The 26,637-nt window shown below is 49.0% G+C and overlaps 1 protein-coding gene across 1 annotated transcript in view; it reads right to left on the bottom strand.

Moving 5' to 3' along the window:
• Nucleotides 1–26,637, bottom strand: part of LOC140417302 (receptor-type tyrosine-protein phosphatase U-like) — a 1,277,635-nt gene that overhangs the window by 829,670 nt on the left and 421,328 nt on the right. The window contains exon 4 of the mRNA XM_072501194.1: nt 7,691–7,962. Within this exon, the coding sequence (XP_072357295.1) occupies nt 7,691–7,962 (272 nt within the window). The remainder of the gene's footprint in view (nt 1–7,690; nt 7,963–26,637) is intronic.

Here is a 26,637-nt window from a genome sequence, read left to right as displayed (position 1 = left end):
GGACTGATCGGTCCTCGGCCACCCCTGTAATCTCCATGGCCCATTCCTCATAGAGGCCAACTGCGGGGACACCGATGAGGCAATTAGCCGTACGCATGGTCACTTGCGAGGGAGGGGGAAAGACTTGGGGATTGTTGGAGGAGGCTTGGGAGGATAGGTAGTATTGGGGAGGGGGGGGGTGGAGTCCTATGAGCAAACTCACCCGAGCAGCCCAGTGAAGGTCGTTGACCTGCTTGCGGCCCTGGGTGCCAGTCTTCCTGGTCATGCTTCCCGATGTGACAGACACAGCCATTTCCTCCCAGCCAGCAGTGGCTTCTCTGAGGCTGACCCTCCTGGACCCTTGAGGGAAGAGGATTTCTCGGCTGGCCTCCACTGTGTCCAACTGTCGTCACAGGTCGGCATCACCAAAAGTGTGGGACTGGTCTCTGTGGTGGCATGGCTGCGAGCGGAGTTGACTTTGCAGGAATGGTTTAAGTGCTTCTGTCACTTGTTAGCAGGGGGCTGATGAGCGCAGTCCCAGGCGAATCAGTTGGCGGGTTAGGTGGGGTTACTGGGTTACGGGGTTAGGGTCGAGGTGTGGGCTTAGGTAGGGAACTCTATCAAGGGCCGGAATAGATTCAATGGGCTGAATTGCTTCCTTCTGCACTGTAAATTCTATGATTCTTTGATCCATGAAATAGCAGCATGAATCCAGTGGGGCTTCATTAAGTGGGCCAAAAGCGTTTAATAGCTGCGAAAGCCTCACGGGTCCGAGCGTCGGGATGTGCGTGGTATTTCCCACTCGCAATCACATTTAGAAATCTTTCCATTAAATCACGCCCATAATCTGAGAAGTGCTTACAGCAGCAAACTAATAACAGCCTTCATCTTGATACTGTAATTACACCAGGTTCCATACGGAGATTCAGGTAGTTAATGCAGCTATGTTTTCTTGGACTGCACATCAACCAAATAGTTGTGTGTACTCATCCATGGATTTATAGTAGAGAAATGGAACTAATTCCTACTTATTCGGTGAATTTTCCCAAACGTTGACAGAGTTTTTTCTGGAGAATCGTGCCCCAAGTGTGGTAGTGAGCTGGAATTGCCGCGAGCTTCCCGGCATTCGGCCCAGCGAGGCCAGCAACATGATTCAACGTTAATTGGTCTACTTCACGAGGCCTCATGGGTTTCTCGCCGCAAATGAAGGGTCACCAGCTGATTCGTCGGGACTGCGCTCGCCAGCCCCACCACTAACAAGGTCGAGCAGCAGTTAAGCTGCACTTGCTCAGCCACCTGAGCCAGCTCACAATAATGGCTCCGAGGAGACCGGCTCCAATATTCAGGGACACTGACCTGGGGAGGCTCCTAGACATGGTGGATGCCAGGAGGGATATCCTGTTCCCCCAAGGGTCCTGGAGGGTGAACCATAAGGCAGCCAGTACCGCCTAGGATGAGGTGGCAGCAGCTGTGAGCTGGAAAAGTGTGACCAGGAGGACTGGCATCTAGTGCTGAATAAAGGTCAACGACCTACCACCGGGGAGCATGAGTGAGTAGACACCAATGCCCCCCACATCCCACAAGAGAGCATCCACCCCCAACTCCTCATATGACCCACAATCCTCCCTCTATTCTCTCCCCCTTCAACCCCACCCACCCCCTCTCCCCACACCCTCTCTCCACCCAACTGAAAGCTGGATAGGTCCTGCAGATCCTCAAATTAGCCTGGTGCTGGGTGACATCCCCCAGCGAGTCAGACATTCTGCCGAGGCCCGAGGCCATGGACATCACCGACTGCGCGACTCCTTGGACAACTTCACTAATAGTGCCGGCGTCATGCACCAGGCTTTCCACTGCAGCCGCCCCCCTAGCAGTGTTGGCCTCAGTGCCAGGCATTTCCAGTGGCATCTCTTGCGCCCATAGCTTCTGGGACTCCCCCAAGCAGCTATGGATCTGCTGGAGTGTCGCTGACATCACCCTCTGAATGTCCTGGCTGTTCCCTAATGTCTCCATCAGTTCCAGGTACCTCTGTACCACAGGTTGAGCATCAGGCTGGGACCCAGCTGGGTCCTGCGAGCCAGCAGCCCTCCTACTGCTATCTCGCCTGGGGGTTCCTACCTCCACCTGATGTGCATTGGCAGCACTGTGGTGCACACCAGATTGTGCCCCAGAAGCCTGTCCACTAACATGTCCCACCGAGATGTGTGTATCCGTGCTGGTGGAGGGTGGGGATGACAACTGTGCCGTGACAATAACATTTGCATCCTCGGAGCTCCGAGGTGGTCTCATGGGAGACAGGAGAGTGCTGCCCAGGATGGGCCGGCGCCGTTGGTTGGAGGACCTGCCGAACAATGGACATGTGGTCAGTGGGAGAGATGGGTCAGTCAGTAAGGCAATAACACCTCACGTCTGACAGATCCCCCGGATGGAGCCTGGTGTTTCCTCACCACTTCGGCATCCACCAGCCTCTGCGTGGGTGACCGATCTGTCCTCGGCCGCACCAGACAACTCCAGAGCACGCTCCTCGAAGGAGGTGAGGATTCTTAAGTCTGGTACCCTTCTGCCCGTCTGGACCCTCTATCAACGATTATGGGAGAGCTTTTCCTGAGGAGCCAAGATCGTCGGGGCCCCCCGGCCCCAGAGGATGCCCACCAGGGGCATCGAAAGCCATGGGACGCGATAAGCAGCTGACTATCTCCACCTGGGGAAACACCTAGAAGTAGCGGTAGAGCTAGGAAGGCAAAGCACGTTGAGCATCACTGAGGCAATGGGGGAGCGTGTAGGGGGGGTGGGGAGGTAGGTTGGAGGTAGGGGATTGGGGCAGGGGGTGGTCACCATCAGGAGAGTGGAGACTTGTATTACACATTAAACACCCTTGTGAACAAACATTATGACGCCGCTGTCATTTTTTTCCGCAATGCGCGCTGACTCCTATCCCTTGGCTCATCTCTCCAGGCATCCCCCGTCCCTGTGGCACCCGCCCACCCGCTGGCCGTAGACATGTTCCCGGAGCCATCCCCTGGGTGTTCCGATGTTAGCTGCTGCGTATGTGGTGTTGCCTCCCGCAGTCCTCAAGCACAGTGTCCAGGCATCAAGGTGTGATTGGAATGCTAGGCAATGACTTCCACGTGCTACATGGCCCGCCCACTCACGGGAATCCACTTGGGATATGTGAAGTGCTTACTTAACCACGATTGCCAATTCCCTATTAGCCTTCAGCCGCAAGGCCAGAGGCCTCGTCAGTTGGGGGGGCTATGGGCGATCGTTGGGGTAGATAGACAGGGTCAAGGGTTGCCCCCGGAATGGGTAAAAACGGTCCAGGAGTTTGCATTGGTGGTGCCACGGGGGCCTGCCCCCCTGGTTGCCCTCCCAGCGCCTCCTCCCCACCCTCCTATGGTGGTCCACCCCTGCAAAGAGTCCCCCATCCCCCACCGAGCACTGGGGTGGTATGTCCAGCACCCCCGGGTTCTTTGCCTGTGAGAAAAGATGGCTACTCACCTCCTCGGTTCCCCACAGAAGCCCTTCTGCTAGGTTCACGTTTTTCAAAAGGAGTACTAATTGGTGCCAGCGTGACCACTTGCTGGGGAGGCCGTTGGATATGGGGTGGCACTCGTTAATAGGGCTTAAGTGGTGATAATTGGTTTCTCGTCATACTATGGCGAGATCTTGATTTGGCCTACGAGAGCAGGCCGGTTGCATTGCAAACTGTTTGGCATCTGGCACGGTTCTCGTTTTATGGCCTCTCCCACTAATCAGTGGGCAGCACGGTAGCATTGTGGATAGCACAATTGCTTCACAGCTCCAGGGTCCCAGGTTCGATTCCGGCTTGGGTCACTGTCTGTGCGGAGTCTGCACATCCTCCCCGTGTGTGCGTGGGTTTCCTCCGGGTGCTCCGATTTCCTCCCACAGTCCAAAGATGTGCAGGTTAGGTGGATTGGCCATACTAAATTACCTCTAGTGTCCAAAATTGCCCTTAGTGTTGGGTGGGGTTACTGGGTTATGGGGATAGGGTGGAGGTGTTGACCTTGGGTAGGGTGCTCTTTCCAAGAGCCGGTGCAGACTCGATGGGCCGAATGGCCTCCTTCTGCACTGTAAATTCTATGATAATCTATTCACTGGCCTCGTTTCGCTTGAGCGAGAGCATAATGAGACCGGAGAATCATGCCTTAAATGTCTCTTTCGGCATGAAAACCAGTGCGAATCCTGTCAGCCCCTGTGGCGCAATCTGGACCGTAATTGTTAAGACACTTGGGAAAACATTTACCCACATGAAAATGCTGCACCTGTGGCACAAACCGTCTGATTAGCTTGCCTTGGGTGTCATTTGAGCAGTTCAATCAAGGGAACGTTGCCGTTAAACGGCTCCACATCGCTTTTGCACAGTCAAGCCAAGAGGATGGCAGCCAAAAAGCCAGTTCCAAATTTCATCGAAGTAGCCCTCACAAGAGGCTCACAAAGTAGCTTTCACAAGAATGTTGGATGACATGGAGTAGAGAAAAGCTACAATCTACCCTCAGGCTGGCAGGAGGCCCTCCAGCAAGGTCACAAACTGCGCCTGGGAGACGATGGCCACGCTGGTGAGTGTCAGCAACCTCCACAAGAGGGCAGGGGTGCAATGCCAGAAGAAAATGAATGACCTCCTCTATTCTGCTAGGGTAAGTGCTTCTTGTCTTCCCTCAGCACTCCCCCTTCCAGTCACTCCTCCCCATGCCACTTGGACCCCACATTCTGCCCTAGCAGGGCCCCACCACCTGACTTCCCATGAGGTTCCTCTTCTCCTCTGGTACTCCTTTCCTCACAATTTCTCCCTGTTCATGTGCAGTGCCCACACATGGCAGGTATCACCGCCATCTCACCCAATAGGCGGTCTGCTAACATCATCCTCATTTATCTCCCTGCCAGAGAATTTTAAAATGGAGATGTGAGCAGAAGTCAAGCAGTTTGCTCTCATTGCAGTTCAGTTGAAAGATATGCCTGTAGACAGTTTAGCACTGTAGCTGGAAAGGTGAGCTGAAATAAGCTGAGAAGCAGCTTTTGATGAAATACAGCCAGACTTTCTGCATGGTTCTGACAGGATTCATATATTTTCTTTAAAGCAGTGGCACAAGCCCTCTCTTTCTCAAAGAGCATCTCTGTAAAGGAAGTGTTCCTGAGGGCTAACTGTATTTTAACAGTGGATGTTAAAGATATTTTAATACTGCGTTTATAACAGTTTGATTTTTCTTTACTTTTTTTTACATTAGATATCAGACATTCCTTTGGAATCGAACCAAGGCATTGTCAAGCCCATTCAGGTGGTTAGATACATTTGAATTATGGCACTATTCAAAGATGCAAAGGGGAGTTATCGCCAGTGACCTGCTCAACATTTACTCCTCATTGAATATCACTTAGAATCTGGTTAACTGGAAAGTTCTCAAATTGCTGACTGAGCAACTTTGATATTTATAGATTAGCTGGGACATTTCCTATGTTAGGAAAGTGACTCCACGTCAAAAGTATTTTCTAAGCTGTGAAGAGCTTTAAGATTCTTGGGGGTGGGGGGGGGGGGGGGGGTCATAAACAGTCATATATAAATCGAAATGTTCTCCTACTCTTAAAGAACATTTTTTTTTCATTCAACACAAAATTAATCAAACATATCAAAGATTAACGATCAAAAGATTTTGATTGCTCCTCTGTTTTATATCCCTCAGAAATGGTCTAAAGTTCTTCCCAGACAAGGGCCACTTACCTGGTTGCCTGGAACATCCCCCTCCTACAAAGCTTGATTTCACAGAATCAAAGAATTGTGACAACACAGAAGAAGGCCATTCGACTACTATGTCTGCATCAGTTCTTCAAATGAGCACTGCCATTCCACCACGCTCATCTCTGTAACTGCACATTTTTCCTTTTCAGATAACAATCTGATTCACTTTTGAATGCTTCAATTGAACATGCCTCTGACACACTCTCAGGTAGTGCATTCCAGACCATAACCACCACCACATTAATAATATTTGGTTTCTTTTCTCAATTACTTCAAATCTGTGCTTTGCATGAGTGGGATCAGTTTCTGTTTATCTACCCTGTTTGGTTAATTTTGGACCTCTTGTATTTACCTTGTCAGGCAAGCAGTTAAAGGAGAAAAAGAAAATACCCTGTTTCTCCTTCCTAATAGTTAGTTTGACAAAAGATATTTGAACTGGTCAGTCAATGGGCTTCTAAGGTCATTCTCCAGTTTTATTGGGAGAATCTGAATACCGAGAGGCCTAGATAGAGTGAACGTGGAGAGGATTTGTCCACTAGTAGGAGAAACTAGAACCCGAGGGCACAACCTCAAACCGAAGGGACGATCCTTTAAAACAGAGGTGAGGAGGAATTTCTTCAGCCAGAGGGTGGTGAATCTGTGGAACTCATTGCTGCAGAAAGCTGTGGAGGCCAAGTCACCAAGTGTCTTTCAGACCGAAATAGGTTCTTGATTAATAAGGGGATCAGGGTTATGGGAAGAATGCAGGAGAATGGGGATGAGAAATATATCAGCCATGATTGCATGGCGGAGCAGACTCAATGGGCCGAATAGCCTAATTCTGCTCCTGTGTCTTATGGTCTAATCTTCTCAAAAATGTGCAATGTATTGGCTCAGGCAAGTAAACCAGTGTGAAGGTCTCAGGCTGCACGGTCGGCTCTTCTTGTCATATTGAACAACACTCTGCATTTAAAAAGGGAAGCAAGAATTAGACAGTCAGCTGGAGGGATAGGGCATAAAGGAGCCAAGGCCAGGAAGCCCAAATGGCATCCCGATCTCCGACTTATCTTCACTAGAAGGACAAGTGGCCTGCAGCCACTCACCCCCCTCACTCCCATCCCGTCCCCCAGACTTCTGCTCCCCCTAAGGCATTGAGGTACCCCGATAACGATAATGTCAGGGCATCTCCACCCAACACGACACAAAGATCAGGGTGACTGGATTTGCCCTCCTCTCCCGGCATCAGGGAACTCCACCCTCCTCATCACAGGCACCAACCCCTCTCCTCATCACAGGCAACACCCCCACCTCCTTTCCAGGCATCGCCCCTTTCACGGACTCCAGCTCAACCTGGCCCCACATGCATTGCGACGAACCCCTCCCTGTTTGGTTTAGGGTGCCACCCCCCCCCCCCTTACAGGCGCCGCCGGGTCGGGGCTCCCCACCCCAATGCAGGCTCCACCCCCACTCAAGCATCAGGCACCACCAACACAGATAAAGGAGTCCCCTGAATGGGCTCTCTAAAGGTCCCGCCCTTAGCAATGCCACCCTCGCAGTGTGGAAATTCCAAAAGCCAGGTGCTTCTTGAGCATCAAATCAAATCCCATTACTTGAGGGCAGCAGAAGGAGCTTCATTCTGTTTCTGAAGCATGCTACACCCAGAGATATGTGCTTAATATTTACAATGGGAGAAAATCTAATTCACCAAAACTGGGATTTACTACCCCAAAGAGAAATACAAATAACTCAAAAGAAAATAAATTCTTGAGCTATAAGCATATATTCAACATGCCTAGAAGGCTTCAAGAGTTCCTGTAGTCTGATCCGACTGCAATTAACTGATTTTTTGATTCCTTCGCACGTTAAGCTACAAGAATATTTCTGAAAACTCCTGGAGCTCTTGTCAGAAATCCTCAAGATCACAGTTCAAGTGCGATTATCATTTTATTTACATCTTAATGGAAAAGTTAAGCTTAATACCTGATACTCGTTAGGCCAGAAGATATCGACGGCAAGTTCAGCTTGGAGCCACTGCAGCCCATGAGATCCCGACACATTCCAAACTGAGTTACCAACTGGCCCATTGTTGACACGGATGAAGACATTGAGTGATCCGGGGCTACGCCCATCTCTGCTGTTGAGGAAGTAGCTGAACTGGATGCAGTGAGTATTGTTTTCACTCACTGATTGGAGGATGAAGTGAGCTTTCTGACCTGGAGCATACTGCGAAGAGTTCACCATCATATAGGACCCTAAAGAAAGAAGAATATCTTTTAGACACTAAAAGTGGGATTGAAACAAATCTTTATCTGGGAAGGCTTTACGTCAACTGATGCAATGGTATATCATGACACCAATTACATATTATTCTTAAAATGCTTACAATTTTCATAATAATTCCCTATTTAAATGGGCCATTTAGTTAATTCTTTAGGGCACAGTTCATTTGAGCAGTGGCTGAATAGAATGTTTCGGCAAACAAGAATGATACAAGGCCCAACATTCCTGAAAATATTAGTGTTGTTAAAAACCCTGCTGATCCTGGAAATCTACAATTTTAAAATATATAATAGTTAGCAGGTCCAGAAGCATCTCTGAAGAGAGTTACAGGGCACGATTCAACTAAATGGGAACAAAGTCCCATAGCGAGTGAATTTAGCTCACAGCGCCGAGAAACACATGGCTACACAATGCCACTCTCATTAAATAAGGGGCCTCAGCGGCGAACACGTGGCCAATGAAGCACATAGCTCTGCTTTCTACACCGAGGAGCTCCACTCGTCGGAACCCTGCAGTGGAACGAGAGATCAGGATGCTATTTTTAAATGGCGTCCCAATCCCCAAAGCTCCCAACGTGACCCCCCCATGCATCAATGCACTATGGGAATTTCCCCAGACCACTTCTAACACATGCGCAGGGCACCCTGGCATGATCGGCAGCACACAGAAAATGCCTGTGTGGCACCTTGGCAGTGCCATGACAGCACCTTGGCTGTGCTCCTACCAGCTAGCAGTGCCACCTGGGCACCTTGGCAGTGCCAGGCTGCCACCCAGGTGGCAGTGCCAGGATGCTAGTGCCAGGATATCACCCTGCCATAAGGGCATACACCTGGGGACTTCTGGTCCCCTGGGAGACCCACACAAGTGCCATTCCACATCTGGAGCGGGATTCTCCGACCCTCCACAGCGTCCAGGAGTGCCTCGATGTCCCGCTCTTGGAACCTCGGCGCTGCGCGGCGGGCGGTCATTTTGATGGGTCTCAGGTGGGGTGGGGGGCATCTTTTGTGCTGTGGTGCCGCACGGCATCACTGATGGCGCACGCGTCTGTGACAGGTGACGCCATCACAAATGGCGTCACGCCGCTGCTAGCCCATTCTGGGCCAGAGAATTTGCGACGTTTCGGGTGGCCCAACGCCTGAGTGATTCACGTCGTTTTTGGCACTGGGTTCGGGCCATCGCGCCGATTATCAGAGAATCCCGCCCTGGTCCCCATTTGTGGGGACCAGTGCTGAACAGCGCTCTCCCGAGGTCTCGGTCGCAAAGAGAATAGATCGCAATGCCTCTAGTACCTCAGGAATCTGCGCATTAAAGTGAGACTAGCGGCCTTGCTTGAATATGCAGATTTGCTAAAAAGTTGTAGCCCATAATGGGTGTGATTTACATCGCAACATCTAACGCAATCTCGCAAGGTATTCCCAGCCCAGTAGATCACGGGAGCAGGGTCTCCCGACTTTTATCGACCACACTGCGCTGCAATGAGCTACTTTCCGGGCACAGCATGGCCGTTGAATCATGCCCACAAAGTTAGTGTTTTAGGTTAGTTTTCTCTGCACAAATGCTGCAGGACCTGCTTAACATTTTCAACATTTTCTGTTTTAATTTCAGTTTTGTTAAAGCCAGAATCACACACTAGAAATAGGTCACGGCTATGATGCATATACTGCTACGGTAGATTGCAACAATTCACAAGCAATATCTTTTGATCATTATTGTTATCAATAATACACAACAGCTCCTCAGAGCACCTTGACAGAATAGCAACGTGCAGGGGCACTGCCATGGTGCCAGGTTGGCACTGCCAAGGCACCAAGCTGGCATTTGTTGCACATGCGCGATTGGGCTGGTGTTGCCCACAGTCGTTGTTAGAGGATACGGAGGTGAGGAGGAGGCAGGGGACCCTCCCATGTTGCGTTCAGGCTGGGGGGAGGTCGGTGGTTTTATTTGTGGGCCATTTTTAACTGGCGTCCGATCTCTCGCTACAACTGGCAATTCTGGTGGGCAGAGCTCCCCATTGTAAAAAACAGGGCTATGTGCGGCATTGGCCGCGCGTTCCCTGATCAGGCTCTTTATTCAACACAAGTAGCATTGAAAAGCCACGTGTTTCTCGGCACAGTGAGTGCTGGAAAACACACGTCTAATCGCGTTCGCTAGGGGACTTAATTCCTTTTGGGAAGATCGCGCCCTAAGTGTGGGCTAAACCAGTGTTTTTCAAAGTTTTTTTCTGGGGACCCAATTGTACCAACCGGCCAACCTTCGGGACCCACGCCAGCCAACCTTCTCGACCCATGCAGACCAACCTTCATGACTCACACGGGCTGACCTTCGCGACTCACGCGGGCCGACATTCACAACCCAACATTAATCGCCATCCAACATGACTGAAATAGATGATTTGGTCATTGTTTGTGGGAGCCTGTGTGCATGTATTGACTGCTGCGTTTCCTACCTTACACAGTGACTACACTTCAAAAGTACTTAGTCGGTTGTAAAGCACTTTGGGAACATCCTGAGGTCATGAAAGGTGCTACATAAATGCAAGGTGCTACATAAATGCAAATTGAAACAGTCCCAGGATGAGCTCGCATTGCCAGGAAAGACCACTCGATCTATCAGGACTCTTGAAATTCGGTGCCTCAGCGAGGGACGTCCTGCCGAGGCTGCACTTAATCCCGTTTCCTGTACTGAGGAGCTCCACACACCGGAATTCCTCAGTGCAGGAAGGCATCAGGGAGGGGGGTGGTGGTGGTGATGGGGAGAGTTGGCATGACCCCACTTTGCAGTCAGCGGAAGCCGGGGCTGCACCACATCAACAACAGAGTCAGAGTTAGGAAGAGATCCTTAATTGGCCACTCAAGCAGCTCAATTGAGATCTTGCAAGGTAGCTTGGTGGCAGGAAAAATTCAGGTATGCCTCCACCATCCAGCCCCCGCAAATGTGCATCCTTCCCGCCTCCCTATATCACTATATGGGCCACCTTACCTCCCAGCCCATCTCCAGCTGCCTGATAAAATTCAGCGTAATGAGTTTGCATCCAACAATCAATTAAAATTTCTTGTCTTGTCAGATCAATAAGCTTACAGGAAATATCTATCCAACAAGCAGTTACAAGGCATGAACACCCACAATGCATATTAAAGAGTTTTGTTATTAGAATACATGTTAGGAACGTGGTACTGCGCATGTGCACCGATAAACGGCCACACATGCGCAGTGTGCCTGCAAACGTTTTTATGGTTGCGGCCGTCACTTGGAAGGCCGCTCACAGCTGGCATTGTTAAAAGCCGGCTCCTGTGGCTGAGAATTTGCGTAATCGGGAGCACTGCGATGGATGCTCCGCGACCCTCCCGACACCCGCCCGCAACCCACCCGTGGGACGCGACCCCGACTTTGAAAATGCCTGAGATAAACCAGTGGGAAACTCCCCAGGGCCCAAAAAAGTGACTAAGTGTCATTGAGTAGCAGTGGGGAACACGCCAGCAGAGCATGCGGGAAACTCCCTGAAAAACCCGCCACAAATTAATTTAAGAACTGTTTGGGGAGAATCGCACCTAAGGTAGAAGTAAGGTCAACGTGGTGGCGCAGTGGTTAGCATTGCTGCCTCACGGCACTGAGGTCCCAGGTTCGATCCTGGCTCTGAGTCACTATCCATGTGGAGTTTACACATTCTCCCCATGTTTGCGTGGGTTGCGCCCCCCCACAACCCAAAGATGTGCAGGGTAGGTGGATTGGTCATGCTAAATTGCCCCTGAATTGGAAAAAAAAATGAATTGGGCTCTCTTAAAAAAAAAGTAAGGGCAGTTGAGCTAGATAAGCACCAAACACAGGGATGCATTGCAGGAAGAACAGGTGGACTGGCCACTACCTCGAAAACCAGATGGAATTTGGTTTGGTGTCCACGGTGAAGGCAGCAGGCAATTGTGGAGGGCCAGAGGGACAGTGTACGAGTACGGGGGATAAGCGAGCAGGATGTTGGCACACCAAGTAAACAGACAGCAATGAAGGAGATCAGAGGGTTGAGAGATGAGGGACGTAAGGTAAGGTGGTGTCAGACACAGGAGGGGTGAATGGGATGTTTGAGGCCTTTTACAGAAGGTTGTAAGAGCCTCTACCTGGTGAGGAAAGCATGAGGTGGTTCTTGGATGGCTTGGAGTTCCCATGGGTGGAGAAAGAGCAGGTGCAGGGTTTGAGGGTCCCGATTGGGCTGAGGGAGTGATGGACTGCGTAGGCGTAATGCAGGCGGTCAAGGCCCCGGGGCTAAATGTGTTTCCAGCCGAGTTCTACCAGAAGTTTGGGGCGAAGCTGGGGCCCCTGCTAGTAGCGATGTACAAAGAGTCAAGGGGAAAGGGGGTGCCTTGTCAAAGGCATCCATTTTGTTGATTTTAAAGAAAGATAGGACACACAGCAGTGTGGGTCGTACTGCCCGATTTTGCTGCTAAGTGTTGATGCAAAGTTGTTGGTGAAGGTGCTAGCGTCGCGAATAGAGGACTGTGTGCCGTGGGTGACAGGTGAGGACCAGATGGGGTGTGTGAAGAGGTGGCAGCTATCGACAAATGTGCACAGGTTGCTCAATATTATTATGATGCCCTCGGAGGAGGTGGTAATTGTTGCGGCTATGGATGTGGAGAAGGCACTTGATCGGGTGAAGTGGACTTATTTATTGGAAGTACTGGGTCGGTTCCGGTTGGACCAGGGTTTTGTCGATTTGTTCGCTGCTGTGTGGGCCACCGATGGCTACTGTCCGGAGGAACAGTTCGAGTTCAGGGTACTTCAGGCTGAAGGGGTGAGGCTGGACTGCCCGCACTCACCGCTGCTTTGTGCTCTGGCGATAAAGCCATTGGCAATATCGCTCAGTGCGTTGAAGGGTTGGAGAGGGATTGAGTGGGGTGGAGTGGAGAAAGGGTCTTGTTGTATGTGGACGATCTTCTGTTATACATCTCAGACCTGGTGGGCAGTTTTGATAGCCATGATGTGGAGATGCCAGCGTTGGACTGGGCTGAGCACAGTAAGAAGTTTTACAACACCAGGTTAATGTCCAACAGGTTTGTTTCGATGTCACTAGCTTTCGGAGTTTTGATAGGATCATGGAGATCCTGAGGGGATTTGCCTGTTATTCAGGGTATAAATTGAACAGAGGGAAAAGCGAGGTGTTCCTGATTAATGCTAGAAGGCAGGAAGCTATGGGAGATATGGTTTGGGTGGTGGGGTGGGTTTTTGGTCCCTTGGAATACAGGTGACGCAAAGCTGGGCACAGCTGCATAACTTTAATTTGGCACGACTGGTGGAGGGAATTAAGGCGGACATAAGAGGTGGGATGTATTGCTGTGTTTTATAAACTAATACTGGACTGCGAATATCGCAATCGTGAGGAAATGGGCAGTGGAGGAGCGGTCATTGTGGGAGCGGATGGAGGCAGCGTTATGTAGGGGGACAAGTCTGAGGGCACAGTTGTGGACGCCCCTTCCATTCTCGCTGGTTCGGTATTCTGCGAGCCCTGTGGTGGTCTCAGCGTTGCGCGTTCGGAACCATTGCAGGCAACATTTCGGGTTGGAAGGCATGTGTCTAAGGGCACCAATATGTGATAATCACAGGTTTGCATTGACGGGGTTGGATGCGAGGTTCCAGGGTGGTGGCAGATGGGGATAGAGTAGTTCAGGGACTTGTTTGTAGGGGATATGTTAGCAGGCTTGGAAGAGCTTGAGGAAACATACAAGTTGCCAAAGGGGTATTGGTGCAGGAACCTGCAGGAGAGAGGTGCCGTCCTTCCCAGGACTGCCACCTTCGGTGTTGCAGGAAAAGCTGTTGCCCGAGGATGATATTGGCGAGGGGAAAGTGTCAGATATTTATGGAGAGCTATTGGAGGGGGAGGGTGCTCCGGTAGAGCAGATCAAGTGCACTGGGAGGAGGAGTTGAGGGCCGGGACATGAAAGGAAGCCCAGCGGTGGGTGAACGCATCCTTGTTGTCTGCGAGGTTAAGCCTCATCCAATGTAAGGTGGTGCATGTTATATTACTTTGTGTAATACAGTATATTACTCTTTTGAACCAGCTGAGTTGATAAAATGAACAGTAGTCTTCTTGTAAAGATAAGCTACTTTATTGAGTAATATAAATTATATTTGTGAGTTCTTTTTACTTAATACTCAACTAGTAACCAAATAAAATATAGTAAAGATAACTAATTAATAATACAATATAATAATGAATTCACTTATAACTTCTCTCTCGAGTGTTGACTTGACTACTAGTTTTACATACATTGCTAATGTATATTGATATAGAGATCACTACAGCCCTCTTTTTGAAAAACATTTATTGCAAATATTAAAAGAAAATTTTATATATGAAATGCAGTGTTTACATTGTACAGCAATCACTGGAATTATGAAAAGTTCACAAATTCAGACGATTTGGTCTTCTTCTCCTTGTCGACCTTCTTAATGTCAAAGATGATGAAGAACTTTTAATGTCTTTGTTGATCATCAAATTTGAATGCAGTTGCTGTTCAATTTGTTTCGAAATTGTGTGATTCAAATCAAGATTAGGAAAAATCTTCATAGTATCTGTGACTTGAAGTAGATCTCTACGATTTCTTCTCAGAATGTTGCCATCTGACGTTGATATCAGGGGCAAAATTCTCCCCCAACGGCGCGATGTCCGCCGACTGGCGCCAAAGACGGCGCCAATCAGACGGGCATCGCGCCGGCCCAAAGGTGCGGAATGCTCCGCATCTTTGGCGGCCTAGCCCCAACATTGAGGGGCTAGGCCGACGCCGGAGGGATTTCCGCCCCGCCAGCTGGTGGAAATGGCGTTTGTTGCCCCGCCAGCTGGCGCGGAAATGCGGCGCATGCGCGGGAGCGTCAGCGGCCGCTGACAGTTTCCCGGCGCATGCGCGGGAGCGTCAGCGGCCGCTGACAGTTTCCCGGCGCATGCGCGGGAGCGTCAGCGGCCGCTGTCAGTTTCCCGCGCATGCGCAGTGGGGAGAGTCTCTTCCGCCTCCGCCATGGTGGAGGCCGTAGCGGAGGCGGAAGGGAAAGAGTGCCCCCGCGGCACAGGCCCGCCCGCGGATCGGTGGGCCCCGATCGCGGGCCAGGCCACCGTGGGGGCACCCCCCGGGGTCAGACCGCCCCGCGCCCCCCCCCCCCCCAGGACCCCGGAGCCCGCCCACGCCGCCTGGTCCCGACGGTAAATGCCAGGTTTGATTTACGCCGGCGGGACAGGCAATTTCTGGGCGGGACTTCGGCCCATCCGGGCCGGAGAATCCAGCGGGGGGTCCCGCCAACTGGCGCGGCCCGATTCCCGCCCCCGCCCAATCTCCGGTACCGGAGACTTCGGCGGGGGCGGGGGCGGGATTCACGGCGGCCTACGGCCATTCTCCGACCCGGCGGGGGGATCGGAGAATGACGCCCCAGATACGTTCTTGGAGAGAATTGTCTAATAATGCGAGCAATGTCAGACCAACCTCCTTCTGGAAGTCTTAATCGAACAGTATCATTTTCAGATAGAGCAAACAATTCTTTTGAATGTAAATCAAAATATCGCTTTTGCTTCATTTTCTGTTGTTGAATTTTCTTCACAGTATGATGTTGTTCAGGATCAGGAAAATTTTACTGAGGTAGAGTTGTTCTTAAATTCCTGTTGTATAACATTTGAGATGGAGAAAACACTGTTGATAAAGGTGATTGAGTAAAGCTAGATAAAAATCAGATTGTGAATCTTTTGGTTTGCGAAGTAACTGTTTCATAATGTGGACACCTTTCTCAGCTTTCCCATTGGACTGTGGAAAATGAGGGCTTGAAGTTACATGTTCAAAATTGTAACTCAATGAGAATTCTTGCCATTCATGACTCGAAAAACATGGACCATTGTCAGACACGACTATACGAGGAATACCATAGCTTACAAATATTTCCTTGCATGCTTTCATGACAGTGATGGATGTGATGTCTTTCAATTTCACTAGTTCAGGAAAATTAGAAAAATAGTCAATGACGAGTAAATAGTCCTTAACAAATGAGTGATAGAGATCAGCACCAACCTTTAACTATATCATATGGTTGCATCGGTTCTTTGCATTGATGATCTTGATGTGACTGACACGTTGAACATGATAATATCATTTTTGAGATATCATTGTTGATACCTGGCCAATAGATTGATTGTCTGGCATGACGTTTACATCTCTCAATGCCTAAATGACCCTCATGAAGTCTAGAAAGTATTTCAGACCTCATGCTGTGTGGAATAACAATGTGATCTGTCTCAGCAAAATACCATCCACAAAAGTCAGTTCTGACTGAATGCTTTGGTATTGCGGACAATTACCTTTTGGCCATCCATGTTTGACTTTCATCAAAGTAGCATCTTTCAGTGTTTCCATGAGAATTTGTTGTAATTTTGAATCAGAGGCTGGAAGTAACTCTCTGAATAATTGCAGTTGAGAAACAATATCGTTGATCGATTCTTCTTGAAGAATTTCAGTGTTGACCGATCTAGATAAAGTGTCAGCTATTATTAACTCTTTACCTGGAGTATACTGGAAAGTGAAATCATATCTTCGCAATTTCATCATCAGACACTGAAGTCTGGGAGTCAGATCATTTAAATTTTTCTCAATTATGTTGACAAGTGGATGATGGTCAGTTTCTACTGTGAACTTGGGCAGGCCATAAACATAGTCGTGGGATTTGGTAATCCCAATAACTAGTCCAAAACACTCCTTTTCAATTTGGACGTACCTGCACTCAGTCATAGTCATGGATCCTGACGCGTAGGCAATAGGAACTCAATTACTGAAACTGTCTTGTTGAAGTAAAAAGCATCTATGCCATTTTGACTAGCATCCATTGAGATTTTAGTAGATCTTGTAGGATCAAAAAATGACAAGCACGGAGCTTGTATCAATTGTTGTTTTAGATCTGTCCATTCTTCAGTATTTTTTTCAGTCCAGATGAAACCTGTATTCTTTCTGATCTGTGGACATAGTGGACATTCTGTTAGCTAGATTTGAAATGAACTTTCCAAGAAAGTTGACAAATCCTAGAAAGCATAAGACTGCATTCTTGTCTTTTGGAATTTGCATTGCCTTGATGGCTTGCACCTTATCTTCATCTGGCTTGATTCCATTAGCTGTGATAAGAAAATAAAAATACAAAAAATGTTTTTAAAACAGGTCCTCAAGGGTCATAATCTCCGGATTACTGCCCGAGCCACGTGCAAATTGGCATAGGGAGGCAAGAATAAGGGAAGTTAACATGTGGCTGAGAGTGGTGTGGGAAAGAGGGGTTCCTTTTCATGGGACACTGGCATCAGTTTTGGGACAGGGGGGACCTATACCGTTGGGATGGTCTCCACCTGAACCGAGCTGGGAACAGTGTTCTGGCGAAAAGAGTAAATAGGGTGGTCAATAGGACTTTAAACTAGAGATTGGGGGGAAGGGAAAGTCAGGGAACCAAGAGGTGAAGTAATCAGTGGGAAGCGTAGCTGCTTATTTCATAGAATTTCATAGAATTTACAGTGCAGAAGGAGGCCATTCAGCCCATCGAGTCTGCACCGGCTCTTGGAAAGAGCACCCTACCCAAGGTCCACACCGCCACCATATCCCCATAACTCAGTAACCCCACCCAACTCTAAGGGCAATTTTGAACACGAAGGGCAATTTTGGACACAAAGGGCAATTTTATCATGGCCAATCCACCTAACCTGCACATCTTTGGGCTGTGGGAGGAAACCGGAGCACCCGGAGGAAACCCACGCACACACGGGGAGGATGTGCAGACTCCGCACAGACAGTGACCCAAGCCGGAATCGAACCTGGGACCCTGGAACTGTGAAGCAATTGTGCTATCCACAATGCTACCGTGCTACCGTGCTTACGAATACAAAAAAGCACAAAAAGACAGAACTCAGGAGAGGTTACAATAGTCCCCATCCCACAAAATATGACACAGTGTATGGAAAGGCTCAGTAAACCCAGGTCCACCACACTAAGAAAACAAAAAGGGACGGCCAATAGAGAATTAAAGGTGCCATATTTAAATGCTCGCAGTGTACGGAACAAGGTAGATGAGCTTGTGGCCCGGATTGTGACTGGCAGGTATGATGTGGTAGGCATCACAGAGACGTGATTGCAGGGGGTCCAGGACTGGCATTTAAACATCCAGGGATTCACAACCTATCGAAAAGACAGAGAGGTGGGCATAGGGGGCGGGGTTGCTTTGTTAATTAGGAATGAAATTAAATCAATAGCACTAAATGACATAGGGTCAGATGATGTGGAGTCTGTGTGGGTAGAGTTAGTGTTATGTAATGAGCCAGACTTGATTAAAGATCTTAAAGTAAGGAAACACTTAGGAGGCAGTGATCATAATATGGTAGAATTCAATCTCCAATTTGAAAGAAAGAAGGTAGAATCAGATGTAAAGGTGTTGCAGTTAAATAAAGGTAACTACAGGGGCATGAGGGAGGAAATAACGAAAATCGACTGGGAGCAGAGCCTAGTGGGAAAGACAGTAGAACAGCAATGGCAGGAGTTTCTGGGAGTAATTGAGGACACAGTACAGAGGTTCATCCCAAAGAAAAGAAAGGTTATCAGAGGGGGGATTAGGCAGCCATGGCTGACAAAGGAAGTTAGGGAATGCATCAAAGCAAAAGAGAAAGCCTATAATGTGGCAAAGAGTAGTGGGAAGTCAGAAGATTGGTAAGGCTACAAAAACAAACAGAGGATAACAAAGAGAGAAATAAGGAAAGAGAGGATCAAATATGAAGGTAGGCTAGCCAGTAACATTAGGAATGATAGTAAAAGTTTCTTTAAATACATTAAAAACAAACGGGAGGCAAAAGTTGACATTGGGCCGCTCCAAAATGACGCTGGTAATTTTGTGATGGGAGACAAGGAAATAGCTGAGGAACTAAATAAATTGCGTCAGTCTTCACAGTAGAAGACATGAGTAATATCCCAACAATTCCGGAGAGTCAGGGGGCAGAGTTGAATATGGTAGCCATCACAAAGGAGAAAGTGCTAGAGAAACTAAGAGATCTAAAAATTGATAAATCTCCAGGCCCAGATGGGCTACATCCTAGAGTTCTAAAGGAGATAGCTGAAGAAATAGTGGAGGCGTAAGTTACGATCTTTCAAAAGTCGATGGAGTCAGGGAAAGTCCCAGAGGATTGGAAAATCGCTGTTGTAATCCCCCTGTTCAAGAAGGGAACAAGGAAAAAGATGGAAAATTATAGGCCAATTAGCCTAACCTCGGTTGTTGGCAAGATTCTAGAATCCATTGTTAAGGATGAGATTTCTAAATTCTTGGAAGTGCAGGGTCGGATTAGGACAAGTCAGAATGGATTTAGTAAGTGGAGGTTGTGCCTGACAAACCTGTTAGAGTTCTTTGAAGAGATAACAAATAGGTTAGACCAAGGAGAGCCAATGGATGTTATCTATCTTGACTTCCAAAAGGCCTTTGATAAGGTGCCTCACGGGAGACTGCTGAGTAAAATAAGGGCCCATGGTATTCGAGGCAAGGTACTAACATTGATTGACGATTGGCTGTCAGGCAGAAGGCAGAGAGTTGGGATAAAAGGTTCTTTTTCGGAATGGCAACCGGTGACGAGTGGTGTCATTTATTGCACAATGAAAAATTTCCGAAGCTGATATAAGTTCAAAGGGCATGCTGTGAAACAGTACCTTCCGAAAGGTGTGTTAAAGGTACAGAGGAGTTTACTGGAGTCCTCAAGTTGCATCTGCCAAAAACCTTGTGAGGCATCAAGTTTAGTAAAAATTCTGGCATTGGCCATTTCTGCAGTAATGTCTTCCTTCTTTGGTATTGGATAATGATCTCTTCTGATATTGCGATTGAGATCTTTGGGATCCATACAGATTCTAATCTCACCTGTAGGTTTTTTTAATGCAGACTAGGGAGCTAACCTAGTCAGTAGGTTGTGTAATCTTCGCTATGATACCTTGAACTTGCAATCTTGTTAGTTCAGCCTTTAATCTGTCTCGGAGAGGAGCAGGTACACGCCTAGGTGGATGGATTACCGGTTTGGCATCCTTTTTCAGTTGGATCTTGTACTGTAATGGTAACGTACCCATACCTTGAAATACATCAGGGTATTCCTGTAAGAGTTGCTGAATGTCGTCTTTGAGTGTAGTCGACTTACAAGTATTAAGGAAAATTCTTTGAATGAGCTGCAAATCTTTACACGCTTGAGCACCAAATAAAGAAGAACGAGCATCATTTACTATCTCGAATCTGATATGTTTGTGAATGTCCCTGTTTGTGACACTCGGGTAACACGAACCATGTGAGAAAATTGGATTGCCATTATAATCTTTTAATGAGCACCCTGGAGGTATCATCTCACCATGACCTTTAATCTTGGACAAGTCCTCGGAATTCAGAAGATTCACTGAGGCAACTATGTCAAGTTTGAAAGAAATTGGGATTGTATGAATATGCACAGTAGTCATCCATTCGTTGCTGACGGCGTTGACTCGTTGATCTTTTCATTTTCATGACAAGCTGGCTTTGTTGCTTGAAGATTATTCTTTCTTGCTTGTAGATCATTCTTCATGGACGATTCAACGAAGAAAGTAGTTTCTAACGAGAAAATGTCATATCTTCCGTGAAATCTTCTTGTGTGTTGATTTCTTCATTTTTGTCCACAGCTCTCACTTTGTAGCATTTTTTCTGTGCAGGAGGAATGTAGCTTGCAGGTGATTGACACTGAGAAGCATAATGGTTTAACTTCTCACATCTCAAACAGTGTTTACCAAAAGCAGGGCAGTTTCCCCTTAAGTGAGCATTGCCACACCTATGACACATCATCGCGTTGTCGTTGTGACATATTATTGACGTTCGCGGATGTGCAGACCTCTTCTTCGATGTCTCGCATTTCTGTGTGTAGTGCACATGTCCTGAGCCTGAAATGCGTGCGAGGGATAGCTACCATTCTTCACAGTTTTCTGCTTTGCCTGTGACACCATTTTGATTTTCTCAGCCTCGTGGTAGAGATTCGCGCCTTTTTCCAACGGAGATGCATTTATCTATTACGATTTGCAATGTTAAATCATTTTGCCGAATTAAAGCTTCTCTGGCAGTATCATCAAGGGTGTCATAAACAATTTGGTCTCTCACTAGCGAATCATGGAGATCTGCATAGTTACACGTTTTAGCTAAGAGTTTGAGATCTGTGATGAAGTTATTCATCAGTTCACCAACTTTTTGAACTCTTATGAAATTTGAATCTTTCTAAAATTTCATTGGTTTGCATCTTGCAATGTTCATCGCACTTCACGGTTACTTGATCAAACTTCGATTTAGCCTCACCAGCAGCAAAATTAAACAAATTGAAGATTTTGACAGCTTGCTGGGGACAGATGCAGCACTTAAATCACTAGCTTCTAAATGGACCATAAGACACAGGAGCAGAATTAGGCCATTTGGCCCATTGAGTCTCCTCCGCCATTCAATCATGGCTGATATTTTCTCATCCCCAATCTCCTGCCGGAGGGGGAGAAAGTAAGGGGGGGTGTAGAGTTTGGGGCTCACTATCAGGGACTGTGGTTGATCTGTGTTTTTTGTACCTCAGGTTTTCTGATATGTCTATGTATAAATGCAAAATTTCTTAATAAATAGTGCTGGAACTGTTGTTTGAACAGCTTCCATTTCAAATTAAGATTACCAGTGGTCTTTAGATGTCTGGGTGCTTAAACTTGGTCCTTCGAAAAGTTGTTTTCATCAAATATTCTGATGTTGCGATGCCTTCTGCAGTCGAATAGTTGAGTCTGATTTTCTTCTTTTTATTCTAAATGTTTTGCTAGTCTTTCTTAAAAGCCTAATTCACTCTGGTATCATGTTATATTACTTTGTGTAATATAGTGTATTACTCTTTTGAATCAGCCGAGTTGATGAAATAAACAATAGTCTTGTAAAGATAAACTAACATATTTAGTAATATAAATTATATTTATGCATTCTTTTTACTTAATACTCAACTATTAAACAAATAAAATATAGGAAAGATAACGAACTAACTATACAATATAATAACGAAATAACTTATAATCTCTCTCTCGCTCATCTATGTCTTGTCTGTTCACTATCCTGATGCACTCTCTCAGAAAGAAAGGGATAATCATTTTTATATCACCTGACAGTGAGACATCTAGTGTTGAATTGACTGTACTAGTTTTACATACATTGATATACAGAGATCACTACAGTGCACAGGGCCCACATGATGGTTGTGAGAACGAGTTGATTCTTTGCAGGGGTGGAAGATAGGTGTGGGCTGTATGCAGGGTGGCTTGCGAATCATGTCAACATGATCTGGGCGTGTCGTAAGCTGAGGGGGTTCTGGTTGGCATTCTCGGATGTCATGTCCAAGATTCTGGGTGCAGGGGTAGCCCTGAGTCTAGAAGTGCCGATGTATGGAGTGTCGGAACATCTGGGAGTCCAGGTGGGAGAGAGGCCAAAGTCTTCATCTTTGCCTCCCTGATAGTTCGGAGACAGATTTTGTTGAGCTGGCGGGACTCGGAGCCGCCAAAGGCGGGGGGTGTGGGTGAGCGGCTTGCAGAATTCAAGCACTTGGAAAAGGTGAAGTTTGCCTTTCAGGGAAGGGAGGATGGGTTCACTCGGAGTTGCAAGCCGTTTATCTACCTTTTTTTTAAGGTGAACTAAGGCGTCGGGGAGGGGCGGTTTGTTTCTGATTTTTCTTTGTTTGGGGCGGTGGGAGATAAGGGGGGGGGGAAACTAAGGGGGCGGGTAGAGTTTTGGGCTCACTATCAGGGGCTGTGGATGACCTGTGTTTTTTGTACCTCATGTTTTCTGATATGTCTATGTATAAATGCAAAATTTCTTAATAAACATTTAAAAAAAAAATAATCCTCCCACCCACCAGGCACGAAGTCACGCAGGCGCAAATTACTATTTTTTAAAAACGGGAACCAGGCACAATGATCTCAGAGAGGGAGGAAGGAGGTGAGCACCCCTCTTCACCGAGCATAAGGGAATCCAAGGAGACAGTCCACTGGCCAGTTTCAGAGGGGAGCAAGGGCGGTTCAGGGACTTTCGGGATGTGGGTCGCGGCTGGTGTGTGACGTCCTGAAGCCTGTACTCAAACGTTCTTAGAGTGCTGTGTCAGTCTGCTGAATGTGTTGTTTTAAGAAGTTCTCAGAAGAGCTCGTACAAGAGCAGGGATGTACTTTTGAGGTTGTACAAGATTCTGGTAAGACCCCATTTGGAGTACTGCAGCACGGTAGCATAGTGGTTAGCACAATTGCTTCATAGCTCCAGCTCCAGGGTCCCAGGTTTGATTCCCGGCTTGGGTCACTGTGTGTGGAGTCTGCATGTGGTAAACCACTGTTGCACCTCTATTAGGTGATGTGTGGTAGGACCTGTACTACAGGTACGTTGGTAGTCCCTGCCTGCTGGCTCTGCCCAGTAGGCGGAGTATAAATATGTGTGTCCTCCATGCTGCAGCCATTTTGCCAGCTGCTGTGGGAGGCCACACATCTTAGAGCAATAAAGCCTCAGTTGTATCCAACGCAATTGATCGTGCATCAATTTATTACTCTTTAAGATTTTCAAAAGATGGACCTCCGTATCAAACCGGATTGCCTGTAGCTGGATCCGCATTCAAGCGACGCCAAAAAGGACTTTCAACACTGGCTAGCTTGTTTCGAGGCATACATCAACTCGGCGTCCACCCCTGTCTCGGAGGCTCAGAAGATACAGATCCTGTACTCAAGGTTGAGCTCCAGCGTCTTTCCACTAATCCAGGACGCGCCGAACTATGCCGAAGCCATGACTCTTCTCAAGGAGAATTACGCTCAGAAGACGAACACGCTCTTCGCCAGGCACATACTCGCCACTCGCTCTCAATTCTTTGGTGAGTCCATAGAAGACTTCTGGCAGGCCCTAATCCCACTCATCCGGGACTGTGACTGCCAGGCCGTTAAGACCACTGAACATTCAAACCTCCTTATGCGTTTGTTACGGGGATTGGGTCGGACCTCATACTCCAGCGACTGTTAGAGGGGGCCCACGCTCGATCTAGCGGAGACAAAGAAACTAGCGCTCTCCATGACGGTCGGCTCGCGCTATGGTCAGGCCTACACCCCCAGCCGCGCGGCCTACCCCTCCTACGCATCGTGGACCCCACAGACGGCCGCACCAGCGGATGCCTTACCCAGCCAATACGCCTGCGCCACGCGCCAGCCAGCAAACCCCGGGGGTCCCCGATGTTATTTCTGCGGCCAGCAGAAACACCCCCGCCAACGCTGCCCGGACTGTGCTGCCCTTTGTAAGGCTTGCGGCAAGAAGGGGCACTTCACCACGGTGTGCCAGACCTGTGCAGTCGCCGCTATCGCCCCCACCCCACTCGTTTACGGAAAATGGGCGCCGCCATCTTCACCTCCCCAGACCACGCGCGGCCAGTGGGCGCCGCCATCTTCTCCCCCTCAGACCACGCGCGGCCAGTGGGCGCCGCCATCTTCTCTCCCTCATACCAAGCGCGGCCAGTGGGCACTGCCATCTTCCCCCCCGAGCAACACGTGCGGCCCATGGTTGCCGCCATTTTGTCCTCCTCTAGATCTTCAGCCGCCATTTTGTCCTCCTCGAGATCTTCAGGCGCCGCCATCTTGTCTTCCCCATGGCACATGGGCACCGCCAGCATTCCAGGACAAGGGGCCCCCGGGCTCCCCGTCATCCTACACGAGCGACGGCCGACCACGACTCGCCTCAGTGACCATCGACCAGTCTCGTCCGCACAACCTGGCCACCGCATCGACCAGCGTTAAAATCAACGGACACGTTGCCTGCTGGACTCCGGGAGCACCAAAAACTTCATCCACCCGGATACGGTAAGGCGCTGCTCCCTCACGGTACACCCCGCCAACCAAAGAATCTCCCTGGCCTCCGGATCCCATTCCGTGGCGATCCGGGGGTACTGTACGGTCACACTCACGGTCCAGGGCGTAGAATTCAGCGGCTTCCGCCTCTACGTCCTCCCTAACCTCTGCGCTGCCCTACTACTCGGCCTGGACTTCCAGTGCAACCTCCAGAGTCTAACCCTGAAATTCGGGAGGCCCCTAACACCTCTCACTGTGTGCGCCTCGCGACCCTAAAGGTCAATCCGCCTTCCCTCTTCGCAAATCTAACCTCAGATTTACAAACCCGTCGCCACCAGGAGCAGATGGTACAGCACCCAGGACAGGACCTTCATCAGGTCCAAGGTCCAGTGGCTGCTTCAGGAAAGCATCATCGAGGCCAGCAACAGCCCCTGGATAGCCCAAGTGGTAGTCGTTAAAACTGGAGAGAAACACAGAATGGTCATGGACTACAGTCAGACCATCAATCGGTATACGCAGCTCGACGCGTATCCCCTCCCACGCATATCTGATATGGTCAATCAGATTGCACAGTACCGGGTCTTCTCAATGGTAGACCTCAAATCCGCCTATCACCGCTCCCCATTTGTAGATCGGACCGTCCATACACTGCCTTTGAGGCAGACGGTCGCCTCCATCACCTCCTCAGGGTTCGCTTCGGCGTCACCAACGGGGTCTCGGTCTTCCAAACGGAGATGGACCGGATGGTCGACCGGTATGGTTTGCGGGCCACCTTTCCGTACCTAGACAACGTCACCATCTGCGGCCATGATCAGCAGGACCACAACGCCAACCTTGCCAAATTTCTCCGCACCGCCACTCTCCTAAACCTCACCTACAACAAGGAGAAATGCGTGTTTAGCACGACCCGCTTAGCCATCCTCGGCTATGTGGTCCAGAACGGAGTTCTATGGCCCGATCCTGAGAGCATGCTCCCCCTCATGGAGCTCCCCCTCCCCCACTGCCCCAAGGCCCTCAAACGCCGCCTGGGGTTCTTTTCGTACTACGCTCAGTGGGTCCCAAACTATGCGGACAAGGCCCGCCCACTCATACAGTCAACCCATTTTCCCCTGACGGCTGAGGCACAACAGGCCTTCTCCCGTATCAGAGCCAATATCGCCAAGGCCGGGATGCACGCAGTAGACGAGACACTGCCCTTTCAAGTAGAGAGCGACGCATCAAACGTCGCCCTAGCCGCCACCCTCACTCAGTCAGGAGGCCCGTGGCATTCTTTTCCCGCACCCTTCCTGCCTCAGAAATTCCGCACTCATCCGTCGAAAAAGAGGCCCAAGCTATCGTTGAAGCTGTGCGGCATTGGAGGCATTACCTTGCCGGCAGGAGATTCACTCTCCTCACTGACCAACGGTCGGTAGCCTTCATTTTTCAATAACACACAGCGGCGCAAGATCAAGAATGATAAGATCTTGAGGTGGAGGATCGAGCTCTCCACCTGTAATTACGAGATTTTGTATCGCCCCGGTAAGCTAAATGAGCCCCCAAACGCCCTATCCCGAGGTACATGTGCCAGCGCACAAGTAGACCGACTCCGGGCCCTGCACAACAGCCTTTGTCACCTGGGAGTCACACGGTTGTACCATTTCATAAAGGCCCGCAATCTGCCCTACTCCGTCGAGGAAGTACGGACAATCACCAGGGGCTGCCAGGTCTGTGCGGAGTGCAAGCCGAACCTCTACCGGCCGGACCGTGCGCGCCTGGTGAAGGCCTCCCGCCCCTTTGAATGCCTCAGTGTGGATTTCAAAG

The sequence above is a fragment of the Scyliorhinus torazame genome, chromosome 1, assembly GCF_047496885.1.
Source record: "Scyliorhinus torazame isolate Kashiwa2021f chromosome 1, sScyTor2.1, whole genome shotgun sequence".
Lineage (NCBI taxonomy): Eukaryota > Metazoa > Chordata > Chondrichthyes > Carcharhiniformes > Scyliorhinidae > Scyliorhinus > Scyliorhinus torazame.
This window is presented reverse-complemented; position numbering and strand designations above follow the sequence as displayed.